This window comes from Caenorhabditis remanei, chromosome I (assembly GCF_010183535.1).
Source record: "Caenorhabditis remanei strain PX506 chromosome I, whole genome shotgun sequence".
Taxonomy (NCBI): Eukaryota; Metazoa; Nematoda; class Chromadorea; order Rhabditida; family Rhabditidae; genus Caenorhabditis; species Caenorhabditis remanei.
In genome coordinates, this window is record NC_071328.1 from 13156567 (window position 1) to 13173663 (window position 17097).

Here is a 17097-nt window from a genome sequence, read left to right on the forward strand (position 1 = left end):
ACGGGGAAAAATTGGATAATCATGAGGGGGAAAAGAAAAAAATCATTCTTCGGCGTCATGCTTCTCCTTGATATGTGGCAACACGTGGTGGAAAAACTGAGTTCGTCGATGTGCATTGAGGTTGTCACGGCAGATCCGGCACAAATTCAACACTGAAATTAAATATTGTCGCTTAGAAATAGTCAGGGGCATCTCTGGAAAACTTGAATGCAACAGACCCAATTTCTCCCGCTCATCATCGCCTTCCACTGGAATTGTTTTTTCATTTCGAGACTGACGGCAGCAGTCATAACACATATAGGCGATAAACATTTGCTCGTTAAACATATACTTTGGTTCTAGAGCTGCATCGTCGGCAGTCGGCAGGGATACTGTCTTTGCCTTTTCACGAAGATAATCCTACAATACACTAGGTAAAAAAACAATAGGTTCGATAAAGGAACATACCTTACGCTTTAACGCTTCACTTTGCAATTCCATATAATCATCAGTTTTCTCAGCGGCACTCCTTTTCATGGAATCATCAACATCTTTCGGGACTTTGACTGAAGTTTGTCGTGCATAACGCTTTGCTGGAGGTCCAGAATTCGGCAAAACCATAGTAACAACAGGAAACAAATTTGAATAATGATACAATACACTGCTCTTGCCTCATTTTTATACTTCACGAATGGGCGTGTCTTTGAAATACGTCATTAGTATTACGAAATTTATTCGAAAAAGTCATCAATTAATACAAAAACATCAAAGAAATTGAAACGGTTAATCCGATCAAAGATGTAGGTCGCGATAAATCACTTGATGGGGACATGAAAAAGTGGAATATTCAAATTTAATGGTGACGTCACGAATCAAGTATTAGTGTCTAATATTGGGTTTCTAAGGGGGTCAAACGCAACAAGCTGATCAAACTCGGCATATACTATACAATAGAGTCCAGTAGAAGGGGTTTTGTCTTTGAAATCGATACGGATGCTCACGTTGGTCTGACGAATTAATTCGAACAAGGTATTGTCTTGGGCGACAGGACTCAATTCAAAACCATATATTGTATATCCACTGTCTTTAAACATTGGGGCGCTGATTGAATTACAGCTAATATTGTTTCTAGCGTGACCCAATGCTTCTTGCATTAAAATGTACGCTTCAATATATTTGCTATTGGCATAATCGAGATTCATTGGTCGTCCTGGTATAGTCTGACCACAATAGTCAATGTGAATATTCGTTAGGCCATAAGGTTTGAAATCAAATGGACTTGTTCCAAGAGTACCATTATACGAATCACTCGAGACCAGTCCAATAAACATCCGTCGGGGCATTTTGCTAGTGAAAAGGGTATTAGCTGGAGCGTCAAGACGATTTGGTTCAATGTAGAATGATCTGACTTGAGAAGAAATTACAGGATACTTGATCAGTTTGTTTTCAATAAGAGCCGCTTCCAATTCGTTCGAAAGACCATCAGTCAAATCGAGTTCGTTCACAAGCGCGTATACATCGGTTATATTCAACTTTAATGTTTGTGCACCACGGTTATAAGATTCAATAAGGAAGTCACTCTTGTTAGGATACGCGGTGAGTTTAACGTTGCAGCAGTTGAGTAGAACACGTGGTTGATTCATCATATCAATGGAAATATTTGCAGCCACTTGTACAGATTGGCCATCATTAACCAATTTTGCTCTATTCAAAAATCCGCTACCATCCTTGTCACCAATTGCAGGGTCATGATAAAACCCAGCTGCAGATAGTGTAGAATCTTTGATCTCTTGTCCATACATTAATACATTTTCCAAATACGCCTTGTATGCATAATTCGTAGAGTTGTGGTACACGAGTTGCGAGTTCACATGCAGAGTAAAGTTTTTCACGATAGAATGGGCAATATTGTTGATTGGGGCATAACGTACAGTATCCTTTTCGTCTGTCATAGACACTGCATTACCGGCAGCATCGGTAATGTTGAAAGTAAATACTAGATAGGTTCGTTTAAGATTGAGGTATGATCTTGAATTGTTGGTTAATACAAATTCCCAGGGACCGTCTGGCTGATAGGCATTTTTAAGATTAACAACGTTCCAACGAGAGTTTTGAATACAAGCTTGAGTACCGGGCATAGAAGTAAAATCCAACTCGTCAACGATAACATCGTGAGACTTGGGGTCCATACGGCTGAGCATTGTCAGAGAAAGTTAACACGGTTCGTGTCGGATACCAAATGAGGCTTCAGAACAGCTATACTCTCTCCTTTTATCCTTTTTCCGCGTCCACCCTGGCTGATGACAGGCTTCTTCTTCTTTTTGCCAACACCTCTCTTTTTACCACCACCTCGGTTCGCCAAATTTTTCAAAGTTTGATTCGCAACATTTTTCAAACTTGATTTAAAATCATTACCATTTGCCATCTCGGAAGCCAAAGACTTTCCTGCTGTTACCAACTGTTGACCAGCAAAAGATTTCAGAAATGCAGGGAAAACGGCTGATATTATTCCCCCAAGTCCAGAACCTCGTTGTCCTCCTCGCTGATACCGCATACCAAGATAGTGGCCGTTCCCAGGAACATTATGTCGAAGGAGAGCCTTGTAGTCAATTTTACTCAAATCTACCGGTACTGGAGTCATTATAAAAGAGTAAAAGTAGGAAGAACTGGTAACAGAGAGCTGTCTACTTGCCTATTTATACATGTTCTCCCACGAGATTCAAAACATTCTATCAAACGATCCATTTTCGAGAAAAACGTTTTTGGGCGTCTTCAGTGCTGACGAATTAAAAGGACTCGCAACTCCCAAGAAGAAGCGATTTGGTTTTATTGTAAACACAGACACTCGAAATAGACCAGGAAGACATTGGCAGAGTGTTTTCGTCGATGAATTCAAAACTTGTCATTTTTTCTGTTCTCTGGGAGAAAAGCCGAATCATCACATTAACGAGTATTTGGAAACGTTTCCTAGAGTGGTACGCAACAAACGAAAACAACAAAAACCTAGCCAAGTTACCTGTGGAGGATACTGCATTTTTATTCAAGCAATGATGTCCCGAAATTACAAATTTACCCTGTTGTGTGATATATTCGACCAGATGAAAAACGACGACGAATTTATTAAAAACTATCTAAAGGACACTTATGAAATTGTTGGATTGAATTGATCACTTTTTACTTTGAATAAAACATGTTTAAAGTCTTTTTAAAATGCAATACAATTATAGAACTACCCCAATTGAATTGAATGGGTTTGGCAAACTCTGAGAGCAGTTCCACTTTGATGCTGTCAATCGTGTTGGACATTATTGGTAGGTAGCGTGGTTGGGGTATAGTGTGGTGAATCATTTCTCCATATTTACCACTGCATGGAATCACTGCCAACAAGGAATTCTTTTGGTCTCCAACAATGATTGGATCCACAATGTCGCAATATAGATATAATGTACTCACATTACCAAACAAGTCTATTTTACTTGGGGCAGCACCAGACTCTAACACAAAACTGTTGTGAAAACCAAGAAAATAACCGCAAGCATCTTCAAATTCAACAAAGGCAATGTCGTCTCGCAAAAAGTCAATGTGAATTCTATCCTCGTTTCCTCTAAACTGTAGGTATCCATGAGAGTTGAGAGCCTTTTCAGTGTAAATTTTGGAACGACTCTTTACAAGTCTACCTTTCCATTCTTCAACAATCTGCTTGTTTTTATAATTTACCATGATTTGCAACACGGTCTCCATATATTCGGGGAAATTTTCAACGTTTGATATACTGAAATCGTGTGCCCGATTCCATCCTTCGATAGTATTTTTGGCATTCGTCGTCTTTCGATTTTCAGATTGCGACTTTGCTTGTTCATACTGATCCTTGGCCTCCTGCTCCAATCTTTTTGTAGTTTCAATTACTCGTCTCGCCTCATCGTCAGCCTTCTGCTTGTCTTCCTGTACCTTCTTTTCTGCAGCCAACTTTGCGTCCTCGTCAGCCTTCTGTTTCAGTTTGGCTTCCTGTTCTAGCCTTTTTGTAGTTTCAATCACTTGTCTTGCCTCATCATCTGCCTTTTTCTTGTCTTCTTGTGCTTTTTTAGCATCATCTGCCTTCTTCTTGTCTTCCTGGGCCTTTTGTTCCGCAACCAACTTTGCGTCCTCATCAGCCTTCTTTTTCAGTTTGGCTTCCTGTTCTAGCCTTTTTGTAGTTTCAATCACTTGTCTTGCCTCATCATCTGCTTTATTCTTTTCTTCCTGTGCTTTTTTAGCATCTTCAGACTTCTTCTTAGCATCATCTGCCTTCTTCTTAGCCTCATCTGCCTTCTTCTTGTCTTCCTGGGCCTTTTGTTCCGCAACCAACTTTGCGTCCTCATCAGCCTTCTTTTTCAGTTTGGCTTCTTGCTCTAGTTTTTTTGTAGTTTCAATTACCCGTTTTGCCTCAGCATCAGATTCTTCCTTTCTCTTTTCTGCTTCCTCCTTTTCCTTCAATTCTTGGGCCTCTTTAGCTGAATTGTATTGTGAAACCACAGCGTCCCCCTCTTTTACTTTTGCCTCATTGTCAGACTTTAGCTTTTCAAATTCCTTTCTAATATTGTCACTTTTCTTTTCTGTTTGGTCTTTTGCACGGTTATATTCATCCACAACTCGACCAGAGTGGTTAGCACTTACAACTGTATTGTGTTGGGAAACTGCCGCATCCGTCTCTTTTACTTTTGAATCATTTTCAGACTTTGCTGCATTGAATCCTGATATTATAGCTCCACCCTCAGCTTCGTGTTTTGCCTTTGCCTTGTTAAACTGATCCCTTATCGAGCTGTCTCCCATCGGAAATGTTAGAGGCTGTACTACCGCTGCTCTTTTAGCTCTACTAATTTCATGTTCCAATTGCGCATCTGCTGCACTTCTTTTTAAACGACCACTGTGTTCATCGTTCAATGTTTTCACCACCTGATCCACATCTACATACTGGTTAGCGGGAAAAGTCACATGAATAGGAGGCCTGTTTGCTTGCGGTTTAAAATGAATCCAATAGTCTAGAGGGCGACCGACATTGAGAAAGGAATAGGGATAGATTATATCTGTCACTGCTACAGAGTACTTGTCCTTTTCCAAATGTAACACTTCAGGTAGACGGGTAACATAGCGGGAGGATGTATTTTCAAATTGAGTACTTTTTACAGACGAAGGGAGCGTGATGTAAAAATCTTCCATCTTGAAAAAAATGAAAATGTAAACTGTACTGACGTCTCTTTTTATAGGTTTCAGTGGGGTCAAGAAGAAAAAAGTATAAATAGCAATCAGTCTTTGGCTTCTTTTCAACAATGTCCGACTTTTTCATTGCTCTCATACTTTGGATCCACTTTTCATCGTCACTACAATTGGTCATTTTCACAAAGACAGAACCTGCCTACCGTTTCAATGAAAGCAACCTGCCTGTCGAAACTAATTTTTATGGAAATTTTTACGGCTATGATCAATCTGGAAAACCATTAATGAGAACATTTTACAAATTTGAAGAGACTATAGTGGATGACTCCCAAAGGCTGTATGTTGCCAATGACGACTGCTATTTTGAAGTTGTGGCACCTGAAGATATGCTAATGCATTGTCAATTTCGGCTGTATCGTGTAAAAGAAAAGACAGTGTCAATTGTTCATCAACCGATTGAAAAATTCACTTTTGACCATGTCCAGCGTTTGATTTATGTTTTACGAGGCGGAGATGTTATCCGACTCTCACACAATTCTTCAAAGGCAATGTGGAAAGTGAATAATGTACGAGATTTTAATGTTGTGGATGGAATCTTGACTGTACTCCATGAAAACGGAATTATTGCAACAGAAAACGCCACATTGGCCAGTGTGGACCCTCGAAATTTCAAGCGACTACCAATTTTTGCAGCTCCAGATTACATTTACAAACCAGAGAAAATTGAAGTTACAATTGGCACCGATTCAGAAACTGATCAGTTTTTTATATACATCATTATTGTTATTGCAGTTTCCATTATTGTCTTTGTCTGTGAAACATTGTCCTGGCAAATCAAAAAACGTAGAAAATTGTATCGCACAGAGGCCACGAGTCGATTAATAGTATAAATACGTTTCTGTAATTTTCATTTCCCTTCATAAACATGTCAAAATCTTCAGTTCCTGGCTTTACGTTTCGTTTTCCTTCCCAAACTACAATTATTGGGGCTACACAATCAGGGAAAACTACCCTGTTGCGGAAGATTATTGAAAATACAGACACAACATTTAACGTTCCAATCGACAACATTTTTTGGTTTTACGGGATGGATACTCCTGGAATTCCTCGTCATTTACCAAATTTGCATGCAATTGAAGGGATGCCTGATGTTGAATTGCTGAAAAAACATAAACTCCAGAACAATATCGTAGTTTGCGACGACTTGATGAATTTTTTCGCCAGGGATAGAAAGTCTTTGCACTTGCTAAATGATTTGTTTTGCGTCTATGCTCATCATCTGAATTGTGCAATCTTCAATCTGGTTCAGTCTGCTTTTACTCTCCCTCCGACGACCAGGAGTAACAGCACATATCTCATTTTGATGAGGAATTTATCAGATGCTGCCCAAGTTAAAAATCTACTAGTTCAGCAATTTGGAGACAAATGGAGAGGTGCATTTCAAGCGTACCAAGATATAATGTCGAAACCATACCAAGCAATGTTAATCAATAATGATCCCCTTGCCCACAATTGTATGCGTATTTTATCAGACTTTTCTTCAGAATACCCCGTGGCGCATGTTCCTATATAAGCACATATTTTTTTCGTATTCTTCTAGTTATGGCCGCTCAACTTATTGTTCATTCTGATTTTTTGAATAAAGTCTTGAAACATAACAAAAGTGCTATTCGTCAGGCTAATTCAAAACAAATTAACATTGTGGTAGAGATTGTGTACAATTTACTGCACTCTAAGAATATTCCTCTGAGTACCCGGGAAGTGTCTGTATTACGTCCTGTTCATACCCAATTGACTACACTTTCACGTACCAACAGCGTAGAAGAGGCTCGCAAAATACTATTTAAGCTGACGAAGGAGCAGCTTTCTTCATTCATTATTCCTGCTTTGGTTGCTACAAAGTTGCGACAATGAAACTAGTCAAAAAGTATCATGTGATTCCGTACGAAGAGGGGTCTGCTACCGAGGCTGCCACACGTTTTTTGGAAAAGATTTTAAATGATCCCGAATTGGATGACCATGACAAGTGCCGATTTTATCAAGATTTACTCTACCGTATTCGACGACACCGGGATTTGCCAATTATAAATGATGAAATTACCTCAATATTGCGAGAAAATCTTTCACAACAATTGAAAACAAAGAGGAGAGACGTCGCTCTTTCCTCTGGCCAACCAGATGAGGACGACGATAAAGACGGAAACAATGACCCTTACAGACTATTTCCTGGTGAATTTGATATTCCAAATGTAGATACACTGAAAAGGGAACTTAAAAGTGAGGACCCTGACAAAATTGATATACCCAATGATGAACATTTGTATGGAAGTGTAAAACCTAAAGCGGAAATGTATTTGGATCCAAACTCTGCTGCAAATTTTCAATACAACACGTACAATAATCCACACAATACGTTTCATCCAAAAGCTCAAGGACCAGTGTTTCGAATAGCAAGAAAATATCGCAGCGCACCCCCATACTCTGTTCCAACAAGAATGGAACGTGTTGCAAATCTCAAAAATCGAGTCAGAGACGAAGGAGGGAGAAGCAATGTAGATAGGGAACTCTTTCCAAAATTGAAAATGTTCAAGCCTGACGTGAGAAATGTAAAGAAGGAACCTATTGTGAAAAGGGAGGAAAACGACTCTAAGAGGGACATTAAACCAATTGTGAAAAAGGAAGAAACGGATGTTAAACCTAACCCCTTGGCAACTGCAGGGAGACGCACCATAAAAAAGGAAGAGCCGGATACCAAACCAAGCGTCAAGCCTAAAGTAACTACACTGAAACGTTCAATCAAAATGGAAGAAGACTCTAGTGTTTCTCCTTTACACAAGAGAGAAAAGTCTGTCAAAACTGAGGAAATTGACAAAAAATTGAACAAAAAGAAGAAACGCGGAAAGAAGGAAAAACTAGCAAAGGCAGAGAAAAAGAAGAAGAGAAAAGCTATCAAAAGGGATCAGCAGAAGGTATTTTCACAAGAAGAGCTTCCAAATCCTGAAAAGTTGCCGCCTCGAATGTTAACAAAGCGAAAATGGTCCAATTCTGACGACGACTTTGACGTGGTACCTAGAAAACGGAGGACAATTCGCGGCTCTGGTGTCTCGGCACCCGCTGGTTCACGCATTTACTGTAGGCTTTGGAAACTATAAAAACTAGTCATTTTCTGTATTTGGTCATTTTTCTATGGAAGCTGCTATTAAAGATGCTTACACTAATGAATCTAACCCTTGTGCATATTCATCTGTCACCAATATACATAAATTTTTAAAACCACGATTCAAAAATCTAAAGTACGAAGATGTGGAGCGAGTTTTGGAAGACTTGGAGTCGTTTACCCTTCATCGACCTACACGAAAGCGCTTTCCTCGATTAAAAACAAGGGCAGCCGGACTCTATAGTGATCTTCAAATTGATTTGGCCGACATGTCAAAGTATAAAGCAAAGAATGATGGAACCACTTTTCTTCTCACTGCTATCGACATTTATTCTAGAAGACTTTTTGTGAGACCCTTATTGTCAAAAAAGGGAAAGGATGTGGCGGTGGCACTGTCTCAAGTGTTTGAGGATATGGGTACTACACCAGTCAACATTTTTAGTGACGATGGTAAAGAATTTTACAACTCTGAAGTCAAATCACTACTCGAGAAGCATTACATTACTTTAATCAGTCCTAAAAGTGACTTGAAATGTGCTGTCGTGGAGAGAGCTAATCGAACTCTAAAAACAAGACTGGCAAAGTATATGACTGAAAAATACAACCACCGTTATATAAATGTTTTACAAAATGTAGTGTCGGGAATTAACAATACCGTCAATAGAGGGATCGGAAAGAAACCCAATGACGTGAAACACGGAGATTTTCCGATAAACTTGCCAACATCTAGGTCAGCCAAGATCAAATTCAAATTGGGAGACCATGTGCGAATTTCCGCGAAAAAAGGACACTTTGACAAGGGCTATGAACAAGGATGGACAACAGAAGTTTATGTTGTGAAAAAAGTTATTCCCGGGCATCCAGCTGTTACATATAACTTGGTAGATACGAATGGCGAAGCAATTGAAGGCATATTTTACACTAGAGAGTTGACGAAATGTACCTACAGAGATGATGCAGTATACAGAATCAAGGAAATTCTCGAAACTCGCAGATGGAGAGGAAAACGTCAGCACAAGGTTCGATGGGATGGTTATGGTCCTGAATTTGATTCTTGGATAGACGCAGACAGTTTTATAAAGTTGTAATTTATTTGAATAAAACTATATTTTAAAATAAATTTATTAATACTCGTAATTGTGTTAATACTCGTAATCGTGAATGAGATTTGTATTTTCATCATCAAAGCCAAATGGTTCGTAGCGTCCCTCCGAAGTGAAGAATCCCTTATCCGTGACAGGTCTCAGACGCTTTCTTTGGTGAATGGTGGTAATGTCGTCCAAAATTCCTGGACCCCTCTTGAATCGGAGCTGCGAGGCGATTAATGGCTGCACAGAACGATTAGCAATGTACTCTCTCATCTGAAAACAGTTTTGTTTGGATAAAATTAATATATTAAATAGTTCTTACCATTGTTTCCAGTGCTTCAAAATTTACTTTCTTGGCCGTTTCCGAGTTTAGCGTCACCCCTTTTGCCTTGACGAAATAGTCTTCTTCTCCTGTGGCAGTTCTTCTAACCAGTGTTCCATATACTTTTGATGCTACCGTGACCACTTTTACCAATTCACAACCCGATGCAATCTCGTTGGTCATCATTCCGAGACTCTCTCCTTTCAAATCTCCGAGTAAATCTGTTCCTCTGTCCTGACGGAATATAACAGAATCCGTGTCTGAAAAAAAGATCATTTCTCGCGTTTTGTAAAGCACGCATTACCACAATAAATGAGACGGTCAGATCCAATTTTTTCGAGAGCAGTGTAGAGGCGAATTCGTGCAGCTGATGTGGTGAGTGCCCCGTAAACGACATTAGTCAGTTGTCCAGTTTTCACGGCGCTATTGGTAGCTTTTCTAGCAACGAGGACATGATCTTCATCCCATTCATCAAATCGCTTTGGCTCATATCCCGGTTCGTTGAAAAAGTTGCCAATAGCAATGTGATCCTTGGTCTTGATGATTTTGACTTCCACCTTTCCGGGTCTTTGCGCAAATTTGCCTGTAAAAGTACACATTTTGATAGTTTTTCTGATACATACTAAAATTACCCCAAGTACTGTTGAGAAAGAGCTTGGCAAGACTTCGAAGTGCTGGATTCAGTGCAATCTTACAGCCATCAATTTTTACTCCATCATTCAAATAAATGTTTTCAATGTGGGCTTCCTTTTCCTCGTCAGTCATGTCAGGGCGCGGCCATCCAGAGGCTTCGTGCTTTTGCTTGAGAAGAGGCTTCATGAAACTGGCAAAGAATCCACCACGGAACCACTTTTCGTCTGGCCAATGCCACACTTCGTGGTAACGGAGAATTTTGTATCCCTTATCCAAAGCCAATTGAAGTTCGTCGCTAACACCATACTCCAGTCAGGCAGCGGTCAGAAACAGATTCATGGCAACACTTTGCAGTGTTTTTGGTTTCCACACAAGTCCGGCACAGTGGGAACACGAGTTTTCCCTCATCACGGTACGGAAGCACGGGAGTAGCCAAATCTTTGGGTGCTAGAGCACAACAAAACACGAGTCCTAAACGTTTTAGAGTTACAAACCTTGCTAACATTTAAAATTACAAACCTCGATACGGCAATACAATGGATGAGACTGATTCAAAATCTTTTGTGATTCGGATCGGCTGGCCTTCTGGATACATGGCTCCCATGATATTGACCCAAGGGTATACAGAACAATAGTCATAGTACTCGAGTGTACTTGCGTCGTCAGCTTCGGCAATGGATTGGAACGGCTGTGTTCTTCCACCATACATGGCATTACGGGGAATGAGATTGTGAGCGTGGCGACACTAAACATGTAAAAATTGAAAACGTATAAATGTAGTAAAAGACTCACATTTTTGAAAAACTTGTTCATTTCTCTATTCTTTTTCAGCTCTGACTTGATTTCGCACTCCCAGATTGATGACACTGTGAATCCTTCCTGCTCGAGTAGAGCTTTTCTTGCCATTGTTCCATCATACAGTTCTTCCATTGTAACATCAATCCTTTTTGGACACTTTGCCTCACGAGCTGGATAACAGAATTTGCACCCGTGCCACATGCATCCATACACCTAAATTTGCAAGTAGAAAAAACATTTACATTTTCTCGTTACCTCGAAAATTTCCCGTGTTTCCGTATTATATGCGTCCACATAATACTCGTGTCCCTGTACTGTGATTTTTTCCTCTCCTCCTCTCAGAGCATGCACGAGTTTCAAATCAGGGTCTAGGTGTTCTAACCATCGAATGTATTTGAGCGCAATTTCAGAATTGTTACGCCCAACAAATCCATTTTCTGGTATGTACCCCACTACGCCCTTTTTGATGTGCTCGTGCTTGAGAACAAAGAGAATGAAACTTGCCAACGTACAAGACTGTATGAAAGGGGACCACCCATTGAACATTTCTTGACATAGCTGAATAAAGAGTTGGTACATTTTTGAAAAAAAGTAAAAGAATTACCTTCATGTATCGACAGACAGAAGCGGTTAGGATTTCTACATCATTGATGCAGTACTCTCGAACTTGTTTATTAAAGTCAAATTCCTGACCATAATTTTCCTCGTACCATGTCTCCAATTTCTTCTTTTCCTTTTCCGACTTGAATTTTGGGTCGTAAAACTCTATTGGAGGCAGAGTGGGCAGCACCTTGTTGTAGTTTTCCGGCGTGTTGAATAGGTACGGAAAATGACCCTTGTCTGCGATCGCAAGTCCAAAAGCTTTGGGCATGTCGGCGAGTCTCATTGGCATGAATCGGAGAGAATCTCGAAACGTCAGCACGTTTCCCGGGGCTACCTTGACAGTCGCGTTGAGAATGGTTGATCCATTGGAGATGAAGTCTGGGGTTGACGAAAATCGTTTTGTCATTGCCTTGAGCAAAAAGATGTGGTCATATCTATAAAAAGCTTGTTTTTTTAAAAGAATACGTGTTTTAGTACATACCCTCCTCCATTGTGTGCGACAATGTAGGCGTTCTTCAAACGCACATCACTTGATAAGACGTCAATGAACGCATCCACTACAGATTCTGTGTTTTCAAAGGAAATGTATTGGACGGGTCCACAGTGCTGACAAGAATCTCCGAAACATGTCTCGCATACAAGACGATACGCCACAGCATTAACTTTGTGGGGAAGTAAGATGTCATCTAGAAAAAAAAAAAGGTACTAACAATTAGAATACACCAATTTACCTTCAAGATCCTGTCCTGATTTGGCCACGATGCATTCGAAATCGTAAATCACCATTGTCCATTTTTTCTGCTTCTCTAGAGCCTTTTTTCTTTCTGATTCTGTCGGCAGAGAATGAGTACACTCGTGTTTCGTTGTACGAAACTGTGAGCAAACTGGACAATAGTGGGTTGCATGACATTCGTGTTCTTTTTTTGAATATTCGTTGCGTTGATGAATTTTTTGACACGTGATGCATCTATAAGACCCTACATGGTAGTGAACACGAGTATTTGCAACTTACTTTTGGTATTTCTTACAGTGAGGAAGAGAACTTTTTGAACTTGGCAGCTTGTGAGCATCAAAACATTTTTCGTCAAGAAAGTAAATGTTGCAATCGTCACAATAAAACGATTTAGGGCCTCGAGAAGCCTGACAGTTGTAGTTACCGCAACGCTGACACTTTGATTTGCATTTTTTCCAGTGTTTCGCGTTGACTAGCGATGAACATTTGTGACAGAACCTAGGGAAAAACCGTTTTTATTCAAATTACGTAATTTAAACACTTACCTCAGGCCCCAGTCATCAATGGTGGGCTTGAAAAATTCATAATGGTTGTCGGCAAAAAACAATCCTATGAAACCCTCTCCGTCAGTGCTGATGTTTTTGTCGTCCTTGGGAACGCTTGTATCCCCTTCGTTAGACCACAAACGAATGCGGTATTCCGATAAATGTGCGGCAAGCTTGTCAAAATCATCAAGAGAGTGTTCCTCACAATCGGGGTCCATTCCTGCATCTGTCAACAGTTTCTTGGCTGCTTCGAGTTGTCTTTTTGCTCTGCCTTCAGCACTTTTCTAAATACATTTTTCAATGTATTGATTTCTCATGTAAACAACTTACGTCCATCCGGGTGAGACTAATGTAGCGACGGTGCAACTTTTCTTTTTCGATTGGGTCTTTTTCATTTTTGTAATCACTCCACACGATACCAACTGCCAACGCCTTGGGAAGACAATGTCCTTTTCCGGCAATGAGCCCCCATTTGATACCAAACTTTGTCTTTAAAAAGTGTTTTACAATAGATTGTGTCGATAATTCAACTTACCAAAACTTTTGAACCCAGCGACTCTTTTGGCATACTTTTTCCGCGCCCCGTCATCGCCTTCTTATCTCGTTCGAAAATCTTCATCGAGATGGTCATTGCATCATCCAGCTTAATGTTTTTGTTTGATTGCATGTGGTTTGCAATCGTATTGCAGAGGAAATGACCATCGGCAACCGCATAAGTCTGGTGCATAATCCAGAACCCATCATTGGCTCGATAGCCTGGATTGCGCAAGCTAAAAATGAAAACATGCCTTCTCTGTTAAATAAAAAATTACTTACTTTAGCCAGTATTTTGTACTGGTGAGGTTTCCTCCTGCTTTTTGAATTGTTTTCCGAATGAAAATATCAAAGACTTTGGCCATGTGTTCGTTGAGGGATACACCTTGAGGGAGATCATCCAGATTTTTGAACTGTAGACGCTGCGGAGGCATCTTTATCACATCCAAATTCAGTCTCTTAAAGTTGAAATCCTCTGCCACTTGTGCATACCTCCTGAGGTATGACAACTCTTCATCAGACGGGAACTTTGTGCTCTTGACGCTTCTCCGTGGTGGAGGAGCAGGACTAGTGATGTTCGAAGGACCAGCTCCATCTAAACACGAGAAAATTATTAAAAAACAACTAGTGAAAAATAACTTACACTGATCAAGACTGTAGTCTTGTGGGGGACAAAATTCATAGTTGATTGGTGACGAAGGGAATGGCAGCTCTTCATCAAGACAGTCAAAATCAAATAGCCAGTCTTGCGGACTATCAAAAGTAAATTCGGGAGAAAAGGAAGAGCTATTTGGAACGGGTTCCATTGCTGGTTTCTTGACGGACAAATGAAGATTTCGCAGATTAGCGTCCTTTTAAATGCCCTAATTGTCCTTGAGGTGGGAGGAGGGAGGTGTCAATCATTGACATGTGCGTAGCGTTTTTTTTGCGCACTAATGAGGGCGCCTGTAATGATATCTATAGATCTGATCTGAGATAGGTAACAAATTTATTCAAATAATTCAAACAAGTGGAATGATGCTGGCCGCTTCGATCTTTCGTTGTTCTCCAAGCACTTTGCGGTTGTACTTGATGTACGTTGGGGTTGGTCCTACAATGTGTAGACCCTCAGCCGATCGCACTCTGCTGCTTCCCACATAGAACATTCCATCCATCATTGAGTGGTGCGTGTCGATGAACACGTTCCTAAGCGTCATACCCTGCACCTTGTGGAACGTCGTTGCATAGGACGGACGGAATGGCCAATACATGGCCCCTCGTCCGTTCGACCGAATCTGTCGAATTTTGTATTCGACACCGTTCTCCATTCTGAATATTTTATTTTTTTATTTTTTTAAAACTGAACAAGAACTTGCCTGACGGAAATGGAGGTCACAGTTCCAGACGGAGGGGAAATGGCGAAAACGACTCCTATCGTGCCATTCAATACTCTGGAATCTGATCCGTTGAACTTGTTTTCCTTGTCATCACAGCTGGTGGTGAGGATAGCGGCATTGTGGCTCTCAGTGATGAGAATGCGCATGTCAATGCACACGACTGCTGGAGGAGCTTTCAGGTTCGTTGAAGACGAAGGTTGCGATGTGGTGTGTTGGACAAGCTCTCGAATCTCCCTTTTGCTTAGTCCTTTTCCGAATCTTTCCATGGTAATCTGAAAAATAAACGACATCACACTCATGTAAATACTGTATGAGATAACATCTGTGAACACAAAAACTTACGGCATAGTTCATCCAATCAACCACGAAGTTTGGATGGGCAACAAACATTGTGTCGTAGTGGTCAACCGAACCAATGAGGTTGTTGATTATCTCTGCTACCTTCTTATAATCGTTCTTGGTAGCAAGACGATTAACCACGGCCTTTTGATTCAAAAACAGTCCATCTTGTTTGGAGAAGACACCTTCTCTCCAGCGGAGAACAAGATCTCCATACGATGGGTCCTCACTGGTCCTCATGTTTTTTGTGAGATGGAGGGTCACCACATCCTTCCAGAAGTAGGCTAAAAAATGTTTGTAAAAAGTGTACTTTGAACAAATGTAAACTAACAATCGTAGATGAACTTTAGTTCCTCTTTTTGGTCAGAAGTGTTTAGCGGCGACAGTTGTAAGAAGTCGCCAAATAGCAGGGTTATCATCCCCCCAAATGGACGGTTTGGGTTCTTCGCTTTTCTTAAGATCTCATCAATTCGATTGATGAGATGCATATCTAACAATGTCACTTCATCGATGATTAGAATGGAAAACCCATCAAGTTCTCCATCTTTCAGCCAACCACAAATTTCTGTTCCGATTGGTATCTTGAGGGCAGAGTGGAGGGTTCTTCCTCCTATGGCTAGGGCAGCCTTGGCCATCAACGATGTTATCAAAGAAATACTCTCATATTTCTTCTTGATCTCCGCAATTATGCGGGATTTCCCTACGCCTCCTGCGCCCGTAATGAACGCAATTACCTAACAATGATCATAGTAAATACACGGGGGGTTTAAAAAAGAGCACTAACCTCCAGGTTTAAAATAACAGCATTCTCGATCCAGTTCATAATATAATCCTGTTGCGAATTCATTTCGACAAATTGGCAAGTAGTCCGATTCTTCAAAGGAAGCGAAGTCGAATAACCTTTTGGCACAATGAAGATTTACGATAAAATCTCTTCGAGATACTTGAGGCATTTTTTCACCGCCCATGAATTTTTTTTGAATCTGAGATTTGTTACACCTAGGACTCCGCCCACTTTTTTATGTCAGCAATTTTTTTCTGGAAAATTATGATGAAAAGCTTCATTCTTGCTTTTTTCCTCGATACAAACCGGTGACTGTTTTTATTGCTCTCATGGATTTCCTGAACCCAAGTCCTACTGTTTTCCCGACGGTTCAGCCTTTGCAAATTCCGCTTCCTCCTGACCAGTATTCCCCTCCATCAAGCCAATTTGTTTCTGAACATGACGGAGAATCGATTCCAGACTCGCAAAAAGATTCAGGTAAGAACGATTCGCCAGTTGCTTTAAACTTATTGTCTTTTGCAGGGTCGATGGTAAAGAAGCTCTTCAAGAGTAGGAAGCAACTCTTGGAAACGCCTGTCAAGAAAGTTCCCATCTCGAGAACCCGGGCAACAAAACCAAAGAATATCACGAAGGAACAATTTGGAGAAATTAGCTTTAACGGTACTTGCTTTCTGTATGCAAAGTTTTTATTCATCTTGATATTTTAGATGCCCCACTCAGAGTTCTTGACAAGTCAAAAGGGAAGCTGGATGTAGCTGTGATGAAGTGTTGTGCTGGAAAGCTGGTCTGGACGTTTGAAGAAGGTCGAATGATTCTTAAAATGTGTAATCGATGTGTGGACCTCAATAGAGGATATGCAAGAATTTTGGATTGAATAAGTTTTTTTTTTGCAATAAAGATTTTCATGGTCACGAACAGTCTTTTTTTTTTTTTGACATTGAATGATTTGTCTTTTTTTTCAACGTGAAGAGTTAGATTTTAATCTCGACCACCTACACGAGAATAATTTAAAA

The 17097-nt window shown here is 40.4% G+C and overlaps 4 protein-coding genes across 4 annotated transcripts; 2 read left to right on the forward strand and 2 right to left on the reverse strand.

Annotated features, from left to right (window-relative positions):
* Positions 1–42: 42 nt before the first annotated feature.
* On the reverse strand, positions 43–600 carry GCK72_002925 (uncharacterized protein; the record flags this gene model as incomplete). Its single annotated transcript, XM_053723696.1, has 3 exons — positions 43–152; positions 219–399; positions 448–600. 3 exons carry the CDS (start codon positions 598–600, stop codon positions 43–45), a joined length of 444 nt encoding a protein of 147 aa, XP_053592341.1.
* A 1582-nt stretch (positions 601–2182) lies between these two features.
* Positions 2183–2620, reverse strand: GCK72_002926 (uncharacterized protein; the record flags this gene model as incomplete). Its single annotated transcript, XM_053723697.1, has 1 exon — positions 2183–2620. The coding sequence occupies one exon, from the start codon at positions 2618–2620 to the stop codon at positions 2183–2185; it is 438 nt and encodes a 145-aa protein (XP_053592342.1).
* Positions 2621–5285: 2665 nt separating this feature from the next.
* On the forward strand, positions 5286–6062 carry GCK72_002927 (uncharacterized protein; the record flags this gene model as incomplete). Its single annotated transcript, XM_053723698.1, has 1 exon — positions 5286–6062. The coding sequence occupies one exon, from the start codon at positions 5286–5288 to the stop codon at positions 6060–6062; it is 777 nt and encodes a 258-aa protein (XP_053592343.1).
* Positions 6063–16413: 10351 nt separating this feature from the next.
* On the forward strand, positions 16414–16958 carry GCK72_002928 (uncharacterized protein; the record flags this gene model as incomplete). The annotated part of the gene is made up of 3 exons (XM_053723699.1): positions 16414–16561; positions 16607–16744; positions 16792–16958. The coding sequence occupies 3 exons, from the start codon at positions 16414–16416 to the stop codon at positions 16956–16958; spliced, it is 453 nt and encodes a 150-aa protein (XP_053592344.1).
* Between the last annotated feature and the right edge of the window lie 139 nt (positions 16959–17097).